At 45.0% G+C, this 18,497-nt stretch overlaps 2 protein-coding genes across 3 annotated transcripts in view; one reads left to right on the top strand and one right to left on the bottom strand.

Annotated features, from left to right (window-relative positions):
- The window catches only part of LOC134291783 (uncharacterized), a 320,651-nt gene that overhangs the window by 86,900 nt on the left and 215,254 nt on the right, over nt 1–18,497 (top strand). The gene's annotated exons all lie outside the window — the stretch shown is intronic.
- The window catches only part of LOC109422630 (mitotic checkpoint serine/threonine-protein kinase BUB1), a 33,280-nt gene that overhangs the window by 844 nt on the left and 13,939 nt on the right, over nt 1–18,497 (bottom strand). For both annotated transcript variants that reach the window (XM_062859598.1, XM_029880581.2), the window contains exons 2-6: nt 16,573–16,954; nt 14,876–16,507; nt 11,823–14,021; nt 11,627–11,752; nt 11,448–11,569 (exon numbers count right to left, since the gene is read on the bottom strand). In XM_062859598.1, the coding sequence (XP_062715582.1) occupies nt 11,448–11,569; nt 11,627–11,752; nt 11,823–14,021; nt 14,876–16,507; nt 16,573–16,830 (4,337 nt within the window). In that variant the 5' untranslated portion in view covers nt 16,831–16,954. The remainder of the gene's footprint in view (nt 1–11,447; nt 11,570–11,626; nt 11,753–11,822; nt 14,022–14,875; nt 16,508–16,572; nt 16,955–18,497) is intronic.

Genomic DNA, 18,497 nt, shown 5'->3' with positions numbered 1-18,497 from the left:
CTAAGCGATTTGAATCAAAGAAAATAGGTCATTGGATCACGGTATAATGACATTTTGCATTGAATCTAACACATTTGATGTTAGCTTCAAAGCAATATTCCATTGGCTTTGCAATCCTTTGCGGCATTCTTGTTGTAGTTTCAATTTATTTTTTATTTTTATTTTGAATCGAACGACTTTTCGGAAGGACGACTTTTTGATCATCAATATTAACTTCTTTTCCCGATCAGCCTAGATTGCAGTTTAGTATCGGTAGCGGTTACTTCGACAAGCTAAGAACGCCTACGGACCGCCTGTTCCAGTGGTAGGAGTTCACTAATCAGGTGACCCCTGATTCATGGTGTTATGCAACTTTACATACTAGGCACGGTAACTAGGAATGAATGGTTAGGGGGGTCTAATAAAAATCTAACCGCTAACGGAGCCTGTGGAGTATCAGGGCGCATTACAAAGTATTTTGCCCTTACTGCGCTAGCCGGAGCAATGGTGCAATGGACCTTGTGTTTCTCAGCTGCCCTTCTTTAATCTCAATCTTGAGGCTCAATAAGGGCGGGATTATGAGGATGTTGTCAGTTTAAAGTTTTACCTATATGGTTTCGCATTATTCGATCTACAGTGTATTCTGTGTATCCTTGCCTTTGGCGTTTTCCAATCGATACCAATCTGGTTTTATTACTGCTGTTCTTTGTTATGCTGTGATTGTAAAGAGTTTAATCTTACCTAGTTTGGGTAGTGCCCCCCGGCCCCCCTTAGATCCGGCCCTGGGTAGTGGCTACGGTTAAGATAGCTCAGATCAGTCTTCTAGCATAAAAGAACATCAACGATCAATCTTTGATAAGGCTACAGGTCACTCGTCCAGGAACCTTACTTTCGTATGGGGAATTTCTATCTAGGACACCTCGTGAACCCGGTGTTTGCTTCTTTCAGTAAAAATGAAATAGCAAATTCGCGTGTCACGCCTCGAGCCTGCACTCGTTGCTACACTCGCCTGTACTGCCCATATTCGCATAGGTGACGTAAACGCCACATAGGTCAAAATCCACTTTTTTAGCTCAACATATCCTACACCATGTATAGCATATGCTCCAATTATTAAAAAAATGTGTTTGTTCTAAAACATGTGAGTATATTGAAAAGAATATTTTGACGTAACCACCATGTGGTCGCAATACTGACGTCGTGTACAAGAAAACTAAAATCTCCCCAAAAAACGTGATTGAACATAATTTATTGAGATAATTTATTGACATAAACATAATTTATATTTATATATATTCCTTCCTGGTTCTCTGCTAATATGGTATAAGTTTCATTTCTCTGGCATACGAGCCACGTACCCAGCCCACCGCAGCCTGCCGTGTTTTATCCGCTTCATTATACATCAGTTAACAGATTTCGTCAGCCTGTTTCAGGGATACATTTTTTGTTCTCCTTAAATATCTAAATAGATTTTCAAGCAGTAGTTTAGTGATGAACATGATTGAATTAGTTAAAGTTTGACCGTAAGTTAAGGTGTCATGATGCATCACGCAGCTTGCAAACAAATTATTGACTTTTTGCTTTTGATGATTGTTTTGAAATGAATGAATGATTGTTTGCCTCGCATTTTTGAAGTGATAAAAAACTGTCAATTTTGCAGCAATGCAGCAGAAAAAGTATCATGCTCACTGCGAGTGAGCAAATAGAGTGATACTTTTTCATACAAATATTCGCTTTGGTAGCAGAGAATTATCGCTTTGAAATTTCGGGCCACATATCTAATATGGCTGCCGATGCTGATGATGCCGTAAGAAGCCTTAATGAGAGCAAAAAGTTTGTGGGGCTGACAAAATTGGGTTCATACTGTATCGATTTATTTACATACTTGGTACAATTCGTAGTTCATGCAACGCCGCCAAATGCCGTGATCCTGAATAGCGGCGAGTATTGTTCGCAGTTAACGTGCTTACTTTAAATTACTCTAAAATGGGTGTTTGTCAAATCTCCTAAGTATAGAATCCAAACACTTCATGTATGAACAGTTATATTTTTTTTTTGCATGGATGGTTGTGGTAGATCTCTATCGCTTCCTCTGAATTACGACGAAAACTCCTCAAACCCCCTTTCAGCTACTTACTAGGTGCTTGAGGCAAACTCATTGAAACCCGTGGCACCTGATTGATTAATGAAATAGTAAACTCATGGTTAGCCACGAGTAAAATCATTCCACAGCAAAACTATTATAAGTTTTATGTTTTATTTCAAAACCATTATTGAAACAATACTACTGAACTGCTGTGGCTTTTCAGTCTAACAAAAGTGAAACGGTCAGGAGTTTGGCATAGCCGTTTTAATCCTGTTAGACTGAGAAAGCCACAACAGTCCAACGTTTCTTCCCAGTCGTAAACATTCTCCAAAACTTAGATAAATTAAATCCATATCTATCTGATTAGGTGTTGGGTGTATGAGCTTTTGATTTAGTAATTTAATTGTAAAAACTTAGTGTAGAGGAATAGTACAAGGTTTTTAAAATGAAATTAGAAAAAATAAATGAGGCCCGCGGGTGACACTAAATGTTTCAGTTTATCAAGTAAATCTCAAAAAATTGTAAATATTACTAAGGTATTTCTTAATAAATAGTTACGTACAACACCATATTTTGGATAAGGCATAAAATAACCTTTTCAACATAGACTGCCTTAATTGCAAGGTGCATTGGAACACGCAAAAAAATCCGTTCCTATATACGTGAACTCCCAGTCACGGCAACGGGAACAAACGGGAACTATGCATAGCAACGATAACAACAATAAGAAATGTACACCGTGAACTAGATGTCACGGTTTCTAGAACGCCCATATTGACAGCTGGAACTAGTTCCAGTTCACGGTGTATATTTGCTTGTTCTCATATTTGCGTTTGTTTGTTCACGTTTATCAGAACGGTTTTCTGAGCGTGAAGAAGCCGTTAGGATCCATCGCAGAGCCTGGGGTTAATGTTAATTCCGGTATTTTGCACACGTTGCACATATTGAACGAAATAAGAGATCTGGTCGGCGAAAAGTCAAATTGGATTAGGCGATTTTTTGGACATTTAAAGATAAGCCAAGAAATCATAGTATTTCAAGAAATAATACACATGCTTTGATATCCCAATTTCTTGCAGGACATTTCCCCATAATCATTGAAAAACAGTTGGTCCGGTCTGATTTAAAACCAACCAACTGTGAATCTTACTACGATACCCACGCTTTATGGTATGCTCGACCGCACTATCAGATAGTTCTCATTTTCAGAATGTGACGTGTTAGCTTTTTTTCTAAAACCACTTTTAGCACATCTTCTTTCGAGTCGGGACTGCTGCTTATCAACAAAGAATGTATTTAACGCACGAATACGGATATTCAGCCGGAGACCCGGGTTCGATTCCCGTTCCGGTCGGGAAATTTGGTGTATCATTGCACTTGCCTCACAAAATACAAATGCATGCAATGGCAGGCAAAGGAAGCCCTTCAATTAATAACTGTGGAAATGCTCGAAGAACACTAAGTTGAAGCGAGGCAGGCCAAGTCTCAGTGGGAACGTAGAGCCATATAGAAGAAGAAAAAGACGGACATTCCGGAAAAAAATCTAACACGCGTTCAGAAAACGGATACCGTAATAGCTAACATAACGATCATAGCAATCTGGTTGTTACGTCAACTTATCCGTGTAATCATTCATCAAAACGACTGAATGGTCGCATAAACTGACGTACACGTTTTAAATATGGAAAAATTACATGAAACATCTTAAAATCATTGCGGCTCACTTTTTGTAGCTGTAATCCACGAAACTGACAGATTATTTCATTCAATTAATCGGTGCATATGTAAATCCGGAAAAAATCTATAAAATCGTGTTTTCCCATCAGAGCAGACGTTGGTGGTTACATCGACTATGCGAATATGGGCAGTGTATGTGTTATTTTATTTGATGTATCTGTTGGAAACCTCAACAGAAAATATGTCTATTGTTCGGTTTGTCAATTGAGTTGCAAAACTGTGAGTCGATAAGGAGAGCGTCCAACATAGCTCTGTTCCTCACAAGTTCCTACCTCATGCTTCCACGGGTCAAGCGATGACAAAGACCGCCAACTAAGAGTTGTGTGCTTAGCTGGTAGTGCAGCCTGGGCACTGTTGTCCTTCTGACTTCAGCTAGATTGAGGAGGTACGATTCGAGCGTTTGTTCACCAAGGAGGTGCGGCTCAAACAGCGTCTGTTCTGGCATCCAGCGGCTGAGTAAGAAACGCTGCACCACGCCCAACTAGATCCAAGGTGGTAGCCCCATCAGCGTAGTCGTCCCAGTGTTGGTTGGGACGTTAAACAGAACTGGCACGATGGCCCTCCGGCGAGACAGGAGTGTTGGCGTAGGCCAGTGGTCATCAAACTGCGGCCCGCGGGCCGCATGCGGCCCTCGACCAGGTTTTGTGCGGCCCGCGAACTGATTCTTAAATGCATTAGGAAGTGGCCCACTCATAGATTCCAGAATGAAAATCAGAAATTTCACCATATTTTAAGACTTTCATGAGATTGAATATTAATTACTGAATTTTGCCAATGTCATGGAAAGTTTTTAAAGAAATATGATTAAGTTGTATAAAGTGTAAAAGAAATAGAGTTAAGAAACTAACTCTATTGTAAAAGACTACATTTTCGAATTTTGTTCCGAAAATTTTCAAAACTGTTGTTAACCTTCGAGCGGTCACGCTGTTGTATTTTGTACAACACATTAAAAATTCTCGCTTTTTGTACTCCGTATTAGCGTGGTGCTCAAATATGTAATTGGCTCAGGATAAATGTAACAAGTTCTCTGTCATGGATTTTCGACTTGTGGCAGAACTCGTCATTAGTAATTAGTCCAATTTCTCGAAAATAAAATTCGAATAATTCCCATTTTGTTTTTTTTTATCGGCAAAAAAAATATAGTCAGCACTTTTACCAGAAAAATTGTAATTGTAATTGTAATTGTAATTGCTCAGTCCACACCCAGGCCGACAACTGTCAGCCCATCTGCTTGTAGGCAGATGTGGACCTACTAAGCCTCCCCCGTTAACATGTCCTACACCGAATTAGCACACCGGGATCATCCACAGGCAGGCGCTGGCGTTACCAGTCCCAACAAGTGTCAGATACATTAAATAGATGGGGTAGAGGATATAGGAAGATGTTGGAATAGGATGGGAAGAGGTAGAAATTGAAGAGATAGTAGAGAGGTTTCGATTTTGTTGCTGAAACGAGAAAAAGAATGAATGATAAAGAACATTAGCGATATGTTCATACATTATGATTTGGTCGATAATTTCTCATCTATTTTGTTTCCATATCGTTGCATCGGTGAAAATCATCGCCTTTCTAGTTTTTGTTAGGGCCATCTCGCGTTTTTTCGTCGTGTCCTCTTTGCCGGTTAGCGACGTTCGGGATGTAAGTAGAAAAGCATGCATTTAATATGATTAGTACGACAGTAATTGTGATTGCTCAGTACTTACAGACCATTTGTCCGCAGTACATATCAGGCATCCCGTTTTAACAAGCCCTACACATATTTAGAAACCCGGATCTTCCACAGACAGTCCTAACTAGTGTCAGATAAGTTCAATTAAGGATAGGAAGCAGCAAATTGAGAAGACAGTAGAGAAGGTTTGGTTCATTGGTAGCTGTGTTCATGTGATGTTTGTCTGACATTGAAAAACTAAATATTTTCCGTAAGTGTTTAACTGTGGTTTAACTCTCCACCCCAAATTTAATACCGGAAAAAATATCTGTTCAGATGTATAGTTTGGCAATTCTATGTCCATACATCTTTTATCAAGAAGGAATAATGTTGTTTACTGTTATAAAATAATTCAGTTAAATGGCAGCTAATGCATTGTAATCCAGAATAAACCTACAGAAAATGTCCCAATAAAAAGTTAACACTAGTTCAACTAACTACACAAACTAAAAAGTGTTATTATATTTTACCAATGATTTCATCCTAATCTTGACCCTAACATAGTTATGCGCTTAGTGCACAATGACCAAAAATAGTGTTGTTTCGACAATAGTCACATACTATGCCCTACGACATTGACGATTCTATTGTCTATGGCTCACCTATTTAGTGCCACCCAGCAGGGACTTGGTCTGGTACCCAATTCAGTATATCCACTCCACGTAATGTACCGTACCTCTTTCGATTTGTGATATATTACGCGGAACATTACTCTCTTCATTCGGATAGCGGCTATGTAACCCATTGGATTAAAAACCTCCATCAAACATGAAGCGATTAATCGGAGACTGAAGACTCTATACCAAATTTGGCTCAGAGACAGGTAATCAGCGAAGTCAGTTTTTCTCGTTTGTCAGAGACGATTGATACGTATTAAGACAAACTTTCCACTGCATCTGCCAGCAATAATCGGTGATCGATCAACAATTCGAGTACCTACTACTACATCCCCGCAACTTCGACATCGTGGCGTTGCAGGAACTTTGTTGGACTGGACAGAAAGTGTGGAAAAGCGGGCATCGAGCGGCTACCTTCTACCAAAGCTGTGGCACCACCAATGAACTGGGAACAGGATTTATAGTGTTGGGCAAGATGCGACAACGTGTGATCGAGTGGCAGCCGATCAACGCAAGGATGTGCATGTTGAGAGTTAAGGGCCGTTTCTTCAACTACAGCATCATCAACGTCCACTGCCCACACGAAGGGAGACCCGATGACGAGAAAGAAGCGTTCTACGCGCAGTTAGAGCAAACATACGATGGTTGCTCGCCGCGTGACGTGAAAATCGTTGTCGGCGACATGAACGCGCAGGTAGGAAAAGAGGAAATGTACAGACCGGTAATCGGGCGAAACAGCCTGTACACCGTATCGAATGATAACGGCCATCGATGCGTAAACTTTGCAGCCTCCCGTGATATGGTAGTCCAAAGCACCTTCTTCCCCCGTAAAGATATCCACAAAGCCACCTGGAGATCATCCGACCATCAAACAGAAAACCAAATCGACCACGTTCTAATCGACGGTAAATTCTTCTCAGATATAACCAACGTCCGCACATACCGCAGTGCGAATATAGATTCGGATCACTACTAAGTAGCTGTATGCATGCGCTCAAAACTTTCGACAGTTATCACCACGCGTCGAAGTCGAGCGCCGCGGCTCAACATCGAGCAACTTCGTAACGTAGAAGTGGCTCAAGACTACGCGTAGCAGTTAGCAGTGGCCCTACCAACGGAAGAGCAGCTTGGCGCAGCTACACTTGAAGATAGCTGAAAGGACATCCGATCCGCCATAGGCTACAGCAATAGGCTTCGCGACTCCGAATCACAGAAACGACTACTGGTACGACGGCGAATGTGAACAGTGAAAAACGATAAGAATGCAGCATGGGCGAGAATGCTGCAACACCGTACGAGAGCGAATGAGGCACGTTACAAACAGGCGCGGAACAGGCAGAACTCAGTCTTCCGGATAAAGAAGCGCCAGCAGGAAAAACGAGATCGCGAAGCGATGGAAGAACTGTACCGCGCTAAGGACACACGAAAGTTCTACGAGAAGCTGAACTGCTCGCGCAGAGGCTTTGTGCCACAAGCCGACATGTGCCGAGATAATCACGGGAATATTCTCACGAGCGAGCGTGAGGTGGTCGAGAGGTGGCGGCAGCATTACAATGAGCACCTCAATGGCGACGTTGCAAGTACCGAAGGTGGCGTGGTAACAGATCTAGGAATATGTACACAGGACGAAAAACTTCCGGCCCCTGACCTCCAAGAGATTGAGGAGGAGGTTTTTCAACTAAACAACAAAGCCGCTGGGGCAGATCAACTATCAAGCGAGCTTCTAAAATACGGTGGAGAAGCACTGGTGAGAGCACTACACTGGGTCATTACCAAGATTTGGGAGGAGGAAGTATTACCGGAGGAATGGATGGAAGGTATCGTGTGTCCCATCTACAAAAAGGGCGACAAGTTGGATTCCGGGAACTATCGCGCGATCACACTACTGAGCGCTGCCTACAAGGTACTCTCCCAAATTTTATGCCGCCGTCTATCACCGATTGCAAGAGAGTTCGTGGGGCAATACCAGACTGGATTTATGGGTGAACGCGCTACAACGGATCAGATGTTCGCCATCCGCCAGGTGTTGCAGAAATGCCGCGAATACAACGTGCTCACACATCACTTGTTCATCGATTTCAAATCGGCGTATGATACAATCGATCGAGAACAGCTATGGCAGATTATGCACGAATACGGATTCCCGGATAAACTGATACGGTTGATCAAGGCGACGATGGATCGAGTGATGTGCGTAGTTCGAGTATCAGGGACACTCTCGAGTCCCTTCGAATCTCGCAGAGGGTTACGGCAAGGTGATGGTCTTTCGTGCTTGCTGTTCAACATTGCTTTGGAGGGTGTAATAAAAAGAGCGGGGATAAACACGAGTGGAACGATTTTCACGAAGTCCGTTCAGCTGCTTGGTTTCGCTGATCATATTGATATTATTGCTCGTAAATTTAAGACGATGGCGAAAACGTGCATCCGACTAAAAAGTGAAGCCAGGCGAATCGGATTAGTCATTAATGTGTCGTAGACAAAGTACATGATGGGAAAGGGCTCCAGGGAGGAATCACCGCGCCCACCACCCCGAATTTATATCGACGGTGATGCAATCGAGACGGTTGAAGAATTTGTATACTTGGGCTCACTGGTGACCGCCGACAACGACACCAGCAGAGAAATTCAGAGGCGCATTATGGCAGGAAATCGAGCTTACTTTAAACTCCGCAAAAAACCACGATCGAATAAAGTTCGCCGTAACACGAAGTTAACTATCTACAAAACGATGATTAGAAAGATCGTCCTCTATGGGCACGAAACATGGACCCTACGTGCAGAGGACCAACGCGCCCTTGGAGTTTTCGAACGGAAGGTGTTGCATACCATCTACGGCGTTGATTGTGTTGATTGTGAGCAACTTGCGGTGCTGTTCATCGACTTCCACTTGCAAGAAAGCGTCGGACAAATCGATTTGGCTGAAGACCATGCAGCCGGAAAGCTTGGCGAAGATATCGTCCGGAAGTGGAAGCGGGTATTGGTTTGGTTGGAGAGCGGCGTTCAAACCCGTGGAGTAGTCTCCGCAAATTCGGATCGACCCGTTGGCTTTGCGGACTACGGCGATGGGAGCTGCCCATTCGGAATAGTCGACCGGAGTGATTATGTCGAGTTTCTCCAGTCGGTCGAGCTCCTGGTCGACGGCATCGTACATTGCGTACGCCACCGGACGCTTCGGGCAGAAGACGGGTCGGACGCTTTCTTTCAGCTCCAACTTCACTTTGGTTTAACTGCACAAGCCGAGCTGGTTGCTGAAAACCTTGGGAAAGGTCGACCTAAGTGCAGCGGTTGACGTGGGAGAGCCTGACACGTGACAACAGAAGGTGTCCATGGGAACGGACCAAAGGTTGAAACTGTCCACCAGATCGGAACCGAGCAGAAGAATTTGTTTCTCGGTGACGCGGATCACTTCACGCCGCGTGCTTTCTCCGATGGTGACGTCGCACTCGAATTCTCCATCGAGCGATAGGATGTTGCCGGAGGCTGTCCTCGCGTTCACTGTGGCCGGCGATAGAGCCGGGCTGCCGAGTTTCCGTCATGTTTCTCGGTTGATGACGGTGATGTCGGAGGCGGTGTCTAGTTGCAGCCGAATGTCCGTTCCTGAAAGACCAACGGAGACGAAACGGCGGCGCTGCTGCACGCTGCACACGTCGACGACTACCACCTTGCTCGACACGTCGGGTTTCCTGAAGCGTCGGTGTCCTGGTTTCCGGGGCTTGGCACTCTCGCAGTATCCCTCACGATGTCCGAATTGGCCACAATCGGAGCACTTGTGATTCCTATAACTGCAGTCCCGGACGTAATGGAGCGCACCACAAAGCCAGCACGGAGTATTTGGCTTCTTCCCGGTGTCGCTGGAAGGACGCTTCACTTCTCGGTTACGCTTGTTGAACCACTTCCCACCAAACTTGCGCACTGCTTGGACTTGGCCGTAAGGAGTCGCCGATTCGATCATCGCGCTGTCATGCTTTAGGTTGAAAAGCCGCTGACACTCCTCGGAGAGTTGCTCTAGTGTGACGTCGTTGTTTCCTCAATCTTGGTGAGGAGGCACGTTCGAATCTCGACGTCATTCTCCGACTTCAGGCCGCACACGTAGACCAAGCACTTGAATTGCTCCTCGTTGAGCTTGCCAAGCTCGAACTCGACGCAAGCTTTGTTTACCCTGCATGCGAAAGCCACGTGATCCTCAGAGGGATTTCTTGCAATTTGCAGGCATCGGTATCGACGGCTGATTACCGATTCTTTCGCACCGAAAAGGCACTTGAGCTTACTCACCGTTTGCTCGAAGGTGAATTCCTTCGGTGTTGTTGTTTTCTTAATTTCTTGCAACATAAACAACATAGTTATTCAAAGTTTTGCTCAAACAGCATCAATTTAGGCAAGGAATCATAATACCCACGCTTTTTGCACCATTTCTTTGCAGAAACGGAGAATTGACCTTCTCACCATACAAAAAATCAGCTCATTACTACAAATCTAGTACTACACCGAACCTGCCCCATTGTACGGATTAAAAACTAATAGGGCGCAATCAGTGAAGTACTAGATTAAAAGTAGTGAGCTGGATTTTTGTATGGTGCGATGATCAGTTCTCCATTTCTGCGATGAAATGGTGCAAACAGCGTGGGTATTATGATTCCTTGCCTAAATTGATGCTGTTTGAGCAAAAGTTTGGGTAACTGTGTTGTTGAAGTTGCAAGAAATAAATAATACAACAACACAGTTACCCAAACTTTTGCTCAAATAGCGTCAAATTAGTCAAGAAATCATATAACCCACGCTGTTTGTACCATTTCATTACAGAAATGGAGAACTGATCATCTCACCATACAAAAATCCAGCTCACTACTTTCAATCTAGTACTTCACTGATTGCTTCCTATTGAATAAGACAACAACAAAGCTACCCAAACTTTTGCTCAAACAGCTTCAAATTAGGCAAGAAATCATATAACTCACGCTGTTTGCACCATTTTATTGCAGAAATGGAGAACTGATCATCTCACCATACAAAAATCCAGCTCACTACTTTCAATCTAGTACTTCACTGATTGCGCCCTATTTATTACGACACGTTAAAACGGGTACAACTTATTAATTCGCGAGACGTAAACAAAACTAATCTTAATGGACAACAATACACAGAGCACAAATAACAACCAAATTAAAATACATTGATGCGCTTCCATTGCATCGCGCACGACAGTAGTGCTCTGTCTTGTGCGAGCTCAGCGGCGCGGTACACAGCAATCGGGTTGTCCACAACAATTAGATTATTATTGTACCAAATCAAGCTATGAAGAGATCTAATTGATTGTACTTACATTTGCATCAGCAGGAAATTATCTGGCTTAATGTCGGCGTGTACGATATTGCATTTATGCAAATAATCCACAATTGACAGGATTTGGCTGCTGAAGTGCATAACCAAAGACTCATGCATTACCTAAAACAATCGAATTGTAGTTTCATGCTATGAACTAAAGACCAAAAGTTAAGTTACCTTGGTGGTAGCCGTACGTATCGTATTATTAATATCTAGCAGAGAACCATACTGCGAGAATTCCGACACCAGAACGCTAGCATTCGGTGCAATCACAGCCGAGCAGATATCCATGAATCCCGGTAGCTGGAACAGAATGTCGGTAGAATAGTTAGAATTTCAGTATACAAAACAACTCCATTTCCCATCAACTTACGATATCTGGATTTTTTATCCGTTTCCTAACCTCCGTACAAATGTACAATTCCCACGAGTTGGCCGGCTTCTGGTACTTGATGGCCACCACCGCGCCGGACTGGGTGTTGACCGCCCGGAACACCGACCCGTACGAACCCCGGCCAACCTCCTTCTCAATACTGTACACAATTCCGCCGAGTGCGGCCGTCTGCGATTTGACCAACTTGGGAAGATTATTATTTACAACTTTATAATTATCTTCGTTTTCCCTCGTAGGGAAATCGATTTTCGTAAGGAACGCCTTGCACAGTTCGCTGCTGAACGGATCCAGGAATGGTTTCGCCAGATGGGTATCGATGATGCCCAGGGCTTTCTCCTTCCGGCGGCGCTTGGCCTCCTCGTCCTGTTCCGTCTGGAAGTAGCTATTTTCCACGACGGTCGAGTTCATCGAGTCTTCCTCGTTCTGACCCAACAGCGAGAGATTCGATTCGTGCTTCTTCAGATAGCGGAACGATCCAATAGGGGTGGACGTTTTCGAAGCCCCACCACCGGAGATTTTCCGCATGGGAGTCGAACAGGAACTTCCGCCGAAATTAAACGCTCCGTTGCTGTTGTCCCCAGCGAAGGAAATATTGCTGAACGAGGTGTTGAACTCCGAGTTCGATTGGTAGGAGGAATCGTTCTCGTCCGAATCTTCCTCGTCCTCCTCTTCGTCCTCGAAGTCGTCCTCTTCCGAATCACCCAGGTACTCGCCTTCTTCGCGCTCGTATACATCTTCTTCGTCGTCATCGTCGTCAATGTAGCGACGGACAACTTTGGATTTGCTCTTGTCCTTCTTCTTCTGCCTGACCACCTCCGGCCAGGATCCTCCGTAAGACTGGGATGAATCGTCATTTTCTCCGGCAGCCAGCGAAAGCAATAGATTGGCGTCGTTGACGCGATTCGCCGCCGGAACAACCGTTGCATTGGGCTCGTATTTGGACGACGATTTGGCCTTGCTCGACGATGGTTTACTTTTCTTGACGTTGTTGGATTTGGATGGTTCCGGTGGTGTTGCGCCGGGGGCAGCATTCTTCCGCGACGGTTGCGCCATGGAGTTCGAATTGCTGCCAGAGATTCCAACGGAAGGCACATTCTTGGGTTTGTGATGGTTGGCGTCAAGATGATTCGCAGAACTGGTGGCCATCGGTTTGGGCTGGGGGTGGCTGGGGCCACCAGGAGGAACGTTAACCGGACTGGGTGCGGATGATTTCTCCTTTTTGAACTTGATGGTGATGGTTTTGCTTTTGCAGGTGCCATTCTCGGCCGATGTCGAAAAGCGAATCGTAGAGGCCTCGATTTGCTCTTCAATGTCGTCGCAATCGTTGAACTGGTTGTTTCGGACATTGACCGGGGATGGTTTAACTGCGGCGGGTGGCGCAGGCGGCCGTAGTGGGGGTTGTTTCGGCGGTAATAGCTTCTGGGGAGGTGGTGGTCGCTGGAGGGGTTGTACCGGTGGAACCGGTTTGACCGGGGGTTGCAGATGTGGTGTAGTGGGTCTTGGAGGTGGTGGAGTCGGTTGCGGCGTAGGTTTTTGATACTGGACAGGAGCTGGAGGCCGGGTCTGGGCGGGAGGTTGAAAAGCAGCGGCTGGCGGCTGTTGTTGAACCGGAGGATGCACTTGTTGTTGCTGGTGATGGAATTGCTGGGGGTGCTGGTGATGCTGATGATGATGAGCTTGTGGTGTTGGTTGTTGTGCGTAATGATGTGGAGAAGCAGCAGCCTGGTGGACCGGTTGACTGTGAGATTGATAGTTTGGCTGATTGTAGCTTCCATAGTGATTGGTCTGATAAGGTGATTGTGGCTGGTAAGTGGCAACTGGTTGACTCGTCGCTGGAGGTTGATGCTGGCCAGCGTGATGAATAACCGGAGTTGGAGCCGGAGGTTGGTATTGACTTTGTTGATGTGGTGGTTGTGAAGGATAGGGATGTCGATAAGGAGGATAGCTGTTTTGTGCGGGGGCTTGTTGTGGTGAATGCTGTACGGGTTGAGCTGGAGCAGCAGGATTGGCAGGATGAAGATGATGCTGTTGTTGTGGCTGATAATAGTGGCTCGCATGCTGGATGGTTGAAACAGGCTGGGCCGGAGCAGTAACGGCCGTAGTTTGGCGAACAGGAGGTTGGTATTGATGTAATGCTTGCTGTTGTTGAACTGCTTGCTGGAAGGTGATTGGTTGATACTGGAAGAGGAAAAAAGTGTTAAACGTATTTAGATCGATCGGTCATTAGATTAGATGAACTAGATTTGATGATTATATTCGGATTTGAGATTTAATTTCCCTGGAATCGTATAATTCCAGATTATATCATTCCATGTATCAGAATAATTAATTAGGGGAGATCGGGGCATAATGCACACCCGGGGCGAAATTGGCAAAGATTGCCAGAAAGATAGAGACGAAAAATCATTCAATCTGCTTAACATGGGGTCTGTGTCATTTGGCATAAAGTCATTTGGTATAAGGCCGTATGGCATAAGGTCACTTGGCATAAAGCCATTTGGCATAACGGCCATTTGGCATAATGGACACTTGGCATAATAAAGAAGGGTGCATTTCGGTTATGCCAAATGTCCATTATGCCAAATGAACGCTATGCCAAATGGCTTTATGCCAAACGACCTTATGCCAAATGACTTTATGCCAAATGTCACGCTCCCCTTAACATGTAAACTTGTACAGCATCCTCTCGATAACTGACTGCTGTTTCACTGGACTGCTTTTTAACTGGGCGCTCGATAACTGGGCCAAAGTCCAGTTAAAAATCAGTTGTCTGTCAAAAATAAACGAAATTTAACCTCACATTTTGCAAATCAGTAAACAAAACAAAATGTAACAATAGCCTCCGGCTCCGAGTGCTCAGTCCAGTTATCGAGCGACGCTCGTTAACTGAACTGTCGTCAAAGCCCAGTTATCGAGCGGAAGCTGTATGTGAATGTAATTGAAAAATTACGTTTTTGAGTTCATCAAATTCAATTCGCTATAGTCAATTTTCTAAACCAATATACAAAACAAAACAAAAATGAAGGACTAACCTGATTAGATTGTGGATAACTTTTTTGGGCTGCCACCGCATGCTGCTGAACATGACCATAATGTTGCTGCTGCTGCTGCTGTTGTTGTTGTTGCTGATATTGCAGCTGCAGCTGCCGTTGGCGCTCTTGGCGCTGTTTCTCCGCTTCCAGCTGTTGCTGTTTCAGTCTCTTCTGTTCCTCTAGTTCTTCTTTCCGTCGGTACCACTTCCGGGCACGGATTTCCTCCAGCGAAAACTCCATCGTCGGCTTGCCGGTGTGCAGATCCGGATAAACGAAACCTTTCGGATAGCAACACTTCCGATTGGCTTCGTACGGTTCCTCCAGGCACAGTGGAACGTCCCACCGTTCGTGATTGGAACGAGCCTCCCGTACGAAATTGTCCGGCAGCCGGATTCCGGTCGGGCCGGTGTCAACTTTTTCTTCCGGTTGCGGCTCTTCCAGCGTGTACCCGGTCAGGTTGGCATCATCGTAGACGTAGTTCAGCGAAGACGATATAACGTACGCGGAGTTGTTCAGGTTGCACTCGGTGAGGCTCTCGTTTCCGAGGGCGTAGTTTTCGATGATGACCGACCGGTGAACCGGGGGCTGCTCCGGCGGTTGAGATTGCACAGGTTGTGGGGTGGGTTGCGGCTGTGGAGTGGGCTGGGGTTGTGGTGGTGGTGGCGTTGGTTGAACAGGTACCGGCTGGGGCGGAGGAACTCGCGATTGTGGTTGCGGTTGAATCTGCGGTTGTTGAACCATTGTAGCGTGGGGCGGGTTCTGTACAGGCTGTACCGCTGGTGGCCGAGATTGCGTTGCAATAGGCGCTACGTTTTGTGAATGCACCTGAGGATGTAGTTGTTGCTGCGGCGGCGGCATTTGACGTTGGACAGGAGCATGGTGCTGTGCTGGAGCGTGAGGCTGTTGCAAGACAGTGGATTGTACTGATGCAGGTGTTGGCGTTTGACTTTGATGAACTTGATGCTGTGGATGCTGCTGGTGTTGCTGAACATAGTGATGTTGATTGTTCTGGTAGTATGTAGAATTTTGTTTGTCTTGCTGATAGTACTGCTCGGCAGCTGTCATTGTGGCTGGAGCGGGAGCTGGAGCAGATGTATGCTGTTGTTGTTGGTATTGCTGTTGTTGATAGTAGCCTTGTTGGGCGTAATTTTGCTGTGGTTGATGTACCGGTTGTTGTGTTTGTGGGTGATGCTGATGTTGCTGAACCGTAGGCTGAACGTGATTTTGCACCTGATTTTGTTGATGTTGTGGGTGTTGCTGCACAACAGCCTGTTGTTGCGGTGAATAGTAGTCTCCACCTTCGGTTTTCATTTTCTTTTGGGGTGGACTCAGCGAAGTTATCTGCTGTCGCTGTTCGACCAATGTATTTGCTGACCGTTTCTTCGACGAGGCATCGTTGTACAACATTCTCTGTGCTATCGACAGTCGAAATTTGTTCTGAGCTTCTTGAAGCTCATCCATCGGTTGAGCCTTCACCTGTATACCCAGATTGTAAATGGACTCAGCTTGTTTGAACGCATTCGCAGCATCGTAGTAGTGCGCCCAGCCAATGTAGAAGCAAGCACACTGTGTTCCGACATTTTTCTTATACAAAAACTGATATAAATTCAATGGATTTGCTTGCATATCAATCTAAAACCGAAAACAAAGTAAGTTAGAATACACCAATGTAGATCACCATAGTTCAGAATACTTACAAATTTCATCCAAAGTTTTACCATCCGCACATCCTGTTTGTAGTTCTCGAAATTTTCAAAGTTAGACAAGCATTGTTCCAAAATCTTCCTGAATCCACCGTCCTTGTCGAACACTTTGTGCTGCTCCAACCAGCAGATGTAGTTGAACCAAATGTCCAACGAATCTGCCCCACTGTACGCCCGGATAGCATCCTCCCATGCGCGCTTGTCGGATTCATACCGATTGAGGGCAGCTTCCGTTATCTGATGGGAATTCATTGCTGCGCACCGATTTGCGGTTGTTCCCAGCAGTCTGTCTCCTCTGTCACTTGCTCCGCCAACAAATTTCAGCTATGTTGATTCCCTGCCCGATTCAATGTGTAAGTACGGTCAACATCGGGACCTGAAATAAAGGCGACGAATTAAAAGTGAAGCCGAGAATGCGTTTCGAAGTAGCAATAGAAGAGATTCCACGGAAATGTATGATTTTCAGCGTTTACGGAGCAGACAAATGGTGGCAGGTTGACATGACGGATCGGGCAGATTTGCTGAATGATACTAACTATAATACTATGAAGATGGAGAAACAAAACGTTATCCTTGCAAATGTTGAGAAGATACTCTGCGATACTAAGGGGAGATTACTCTCTGCAGATAGCGGAATGTTTTTTTTATCTGTATTAACGAGATTTTTAGCCCTTGGCTAGTTCATCTCGGGTCCCACGCTTTACTTCCCTTCCGAAGGAAGAACTCACATTTTTGCGAGTTTGTCGGGAGTGGGATTCGATCCCAGGCCCTCTGCGTGATAGTCAAGTGTTCTAACCATCACACCAAGTCCGCTCCAGCGGAATGGTATGTCAAGTAGCAGTATTGTTACAGAACGTGATTTTTTCCAGGATTATAGATTAATCTAGTATCAGTACTGGTAATCACTAAAGGTGGTTTCACAGTTTCACTTTGACTCGAATCTTCAGCTTATCGTTGGAAAATAAGCTATTGCCGCAGAGCTAGAAGTATTCATGTCTGTTTCCAGTACACAAGGCCGGCTGCAAATCCGGCCTTCTTCGGTCTGGGAAACCAGCTGAAAACGAAGACAAAACTCGCGTTGTACAAGACTCTGATTCGCCCGGTCGCTTTAAACGGCCACGTGGACGTTGAGAGAAACTGATCGAAAAGCTTTTGGAGTATTGTACTGTGAAAAATACTCGGCGGTAAACTGGAGGACGGCATCTTGCGGCGTCACATGATCTACGAATTGTCCCAAATGTATAAAGAGATGGATATAGTGAAGCCAATAAAATACCAATAAAATACCAATAAAATGCCAAGCTTTGGTAGAGATAATTATGATAAATGTAATAAAAACCCAGGGTGGGCCAAAATACATGCCCCGGGCCAAAATGCCTCCACTACCATACGATGCGGTGGGCTGAGCACGAGTTCATATACCGGAGGAACAACAAGCTAAAACCGTATTCAGCAGAGAACCAGGAAGGGGCCGTTGACTTCGTGGTAGGCTGCGCACACGTTTGTTTTTAGCAGTTGAGGAGAACCTAAGGACGTTCAGGGCGATTCAGAGATTCCGGGAAGTGCTATCAAACAACTACAAAGAGAAACCTTGGAAAATATCCGAAAAACGACGGAAGAACTATATGATAAACATCAGCAGTAGCCCTGCAGAAATCCCAGAAAACTCCAAAAAAATCTTGGGAGAAAGTCCAGTATAAATTCTGAAAAACTCTGAGAGTCATCCCAGAATCAACACAGGAAGGACACAGGAGTCCTGGGAAAAACTCCGAGAGAAATCTTAGGTGAAACTTCTAATAGGGATTCCCATAGAGCATGGGACAAGTATGCTGCACACGGCAGTTCGGTAGAAATCCAAGGAGAACTTCTAAAAGAAAGCTATCGGAAATTTCTTGAAAAAAATCACAGGAGAAACTTCG

This window comes from Aedes albopictus, chromosome 3 (assembly GCF_035046485.1).
Source record: "Aedes albopictus strain Foshan chromosome 3, AalbF5, whole genome shotgun sequence".
Lineage (NCBI taxonomy): Eukaryota > Metazoa > Arthropoda > Insecta > Diptera > Culicidae > Aedes > Aedes albopictus.
The sequence above is the reverse complement of the archived record's forward strand: the minus strand, read 5'-3'. Positions and strand labels throughout refer to the sequence as shown.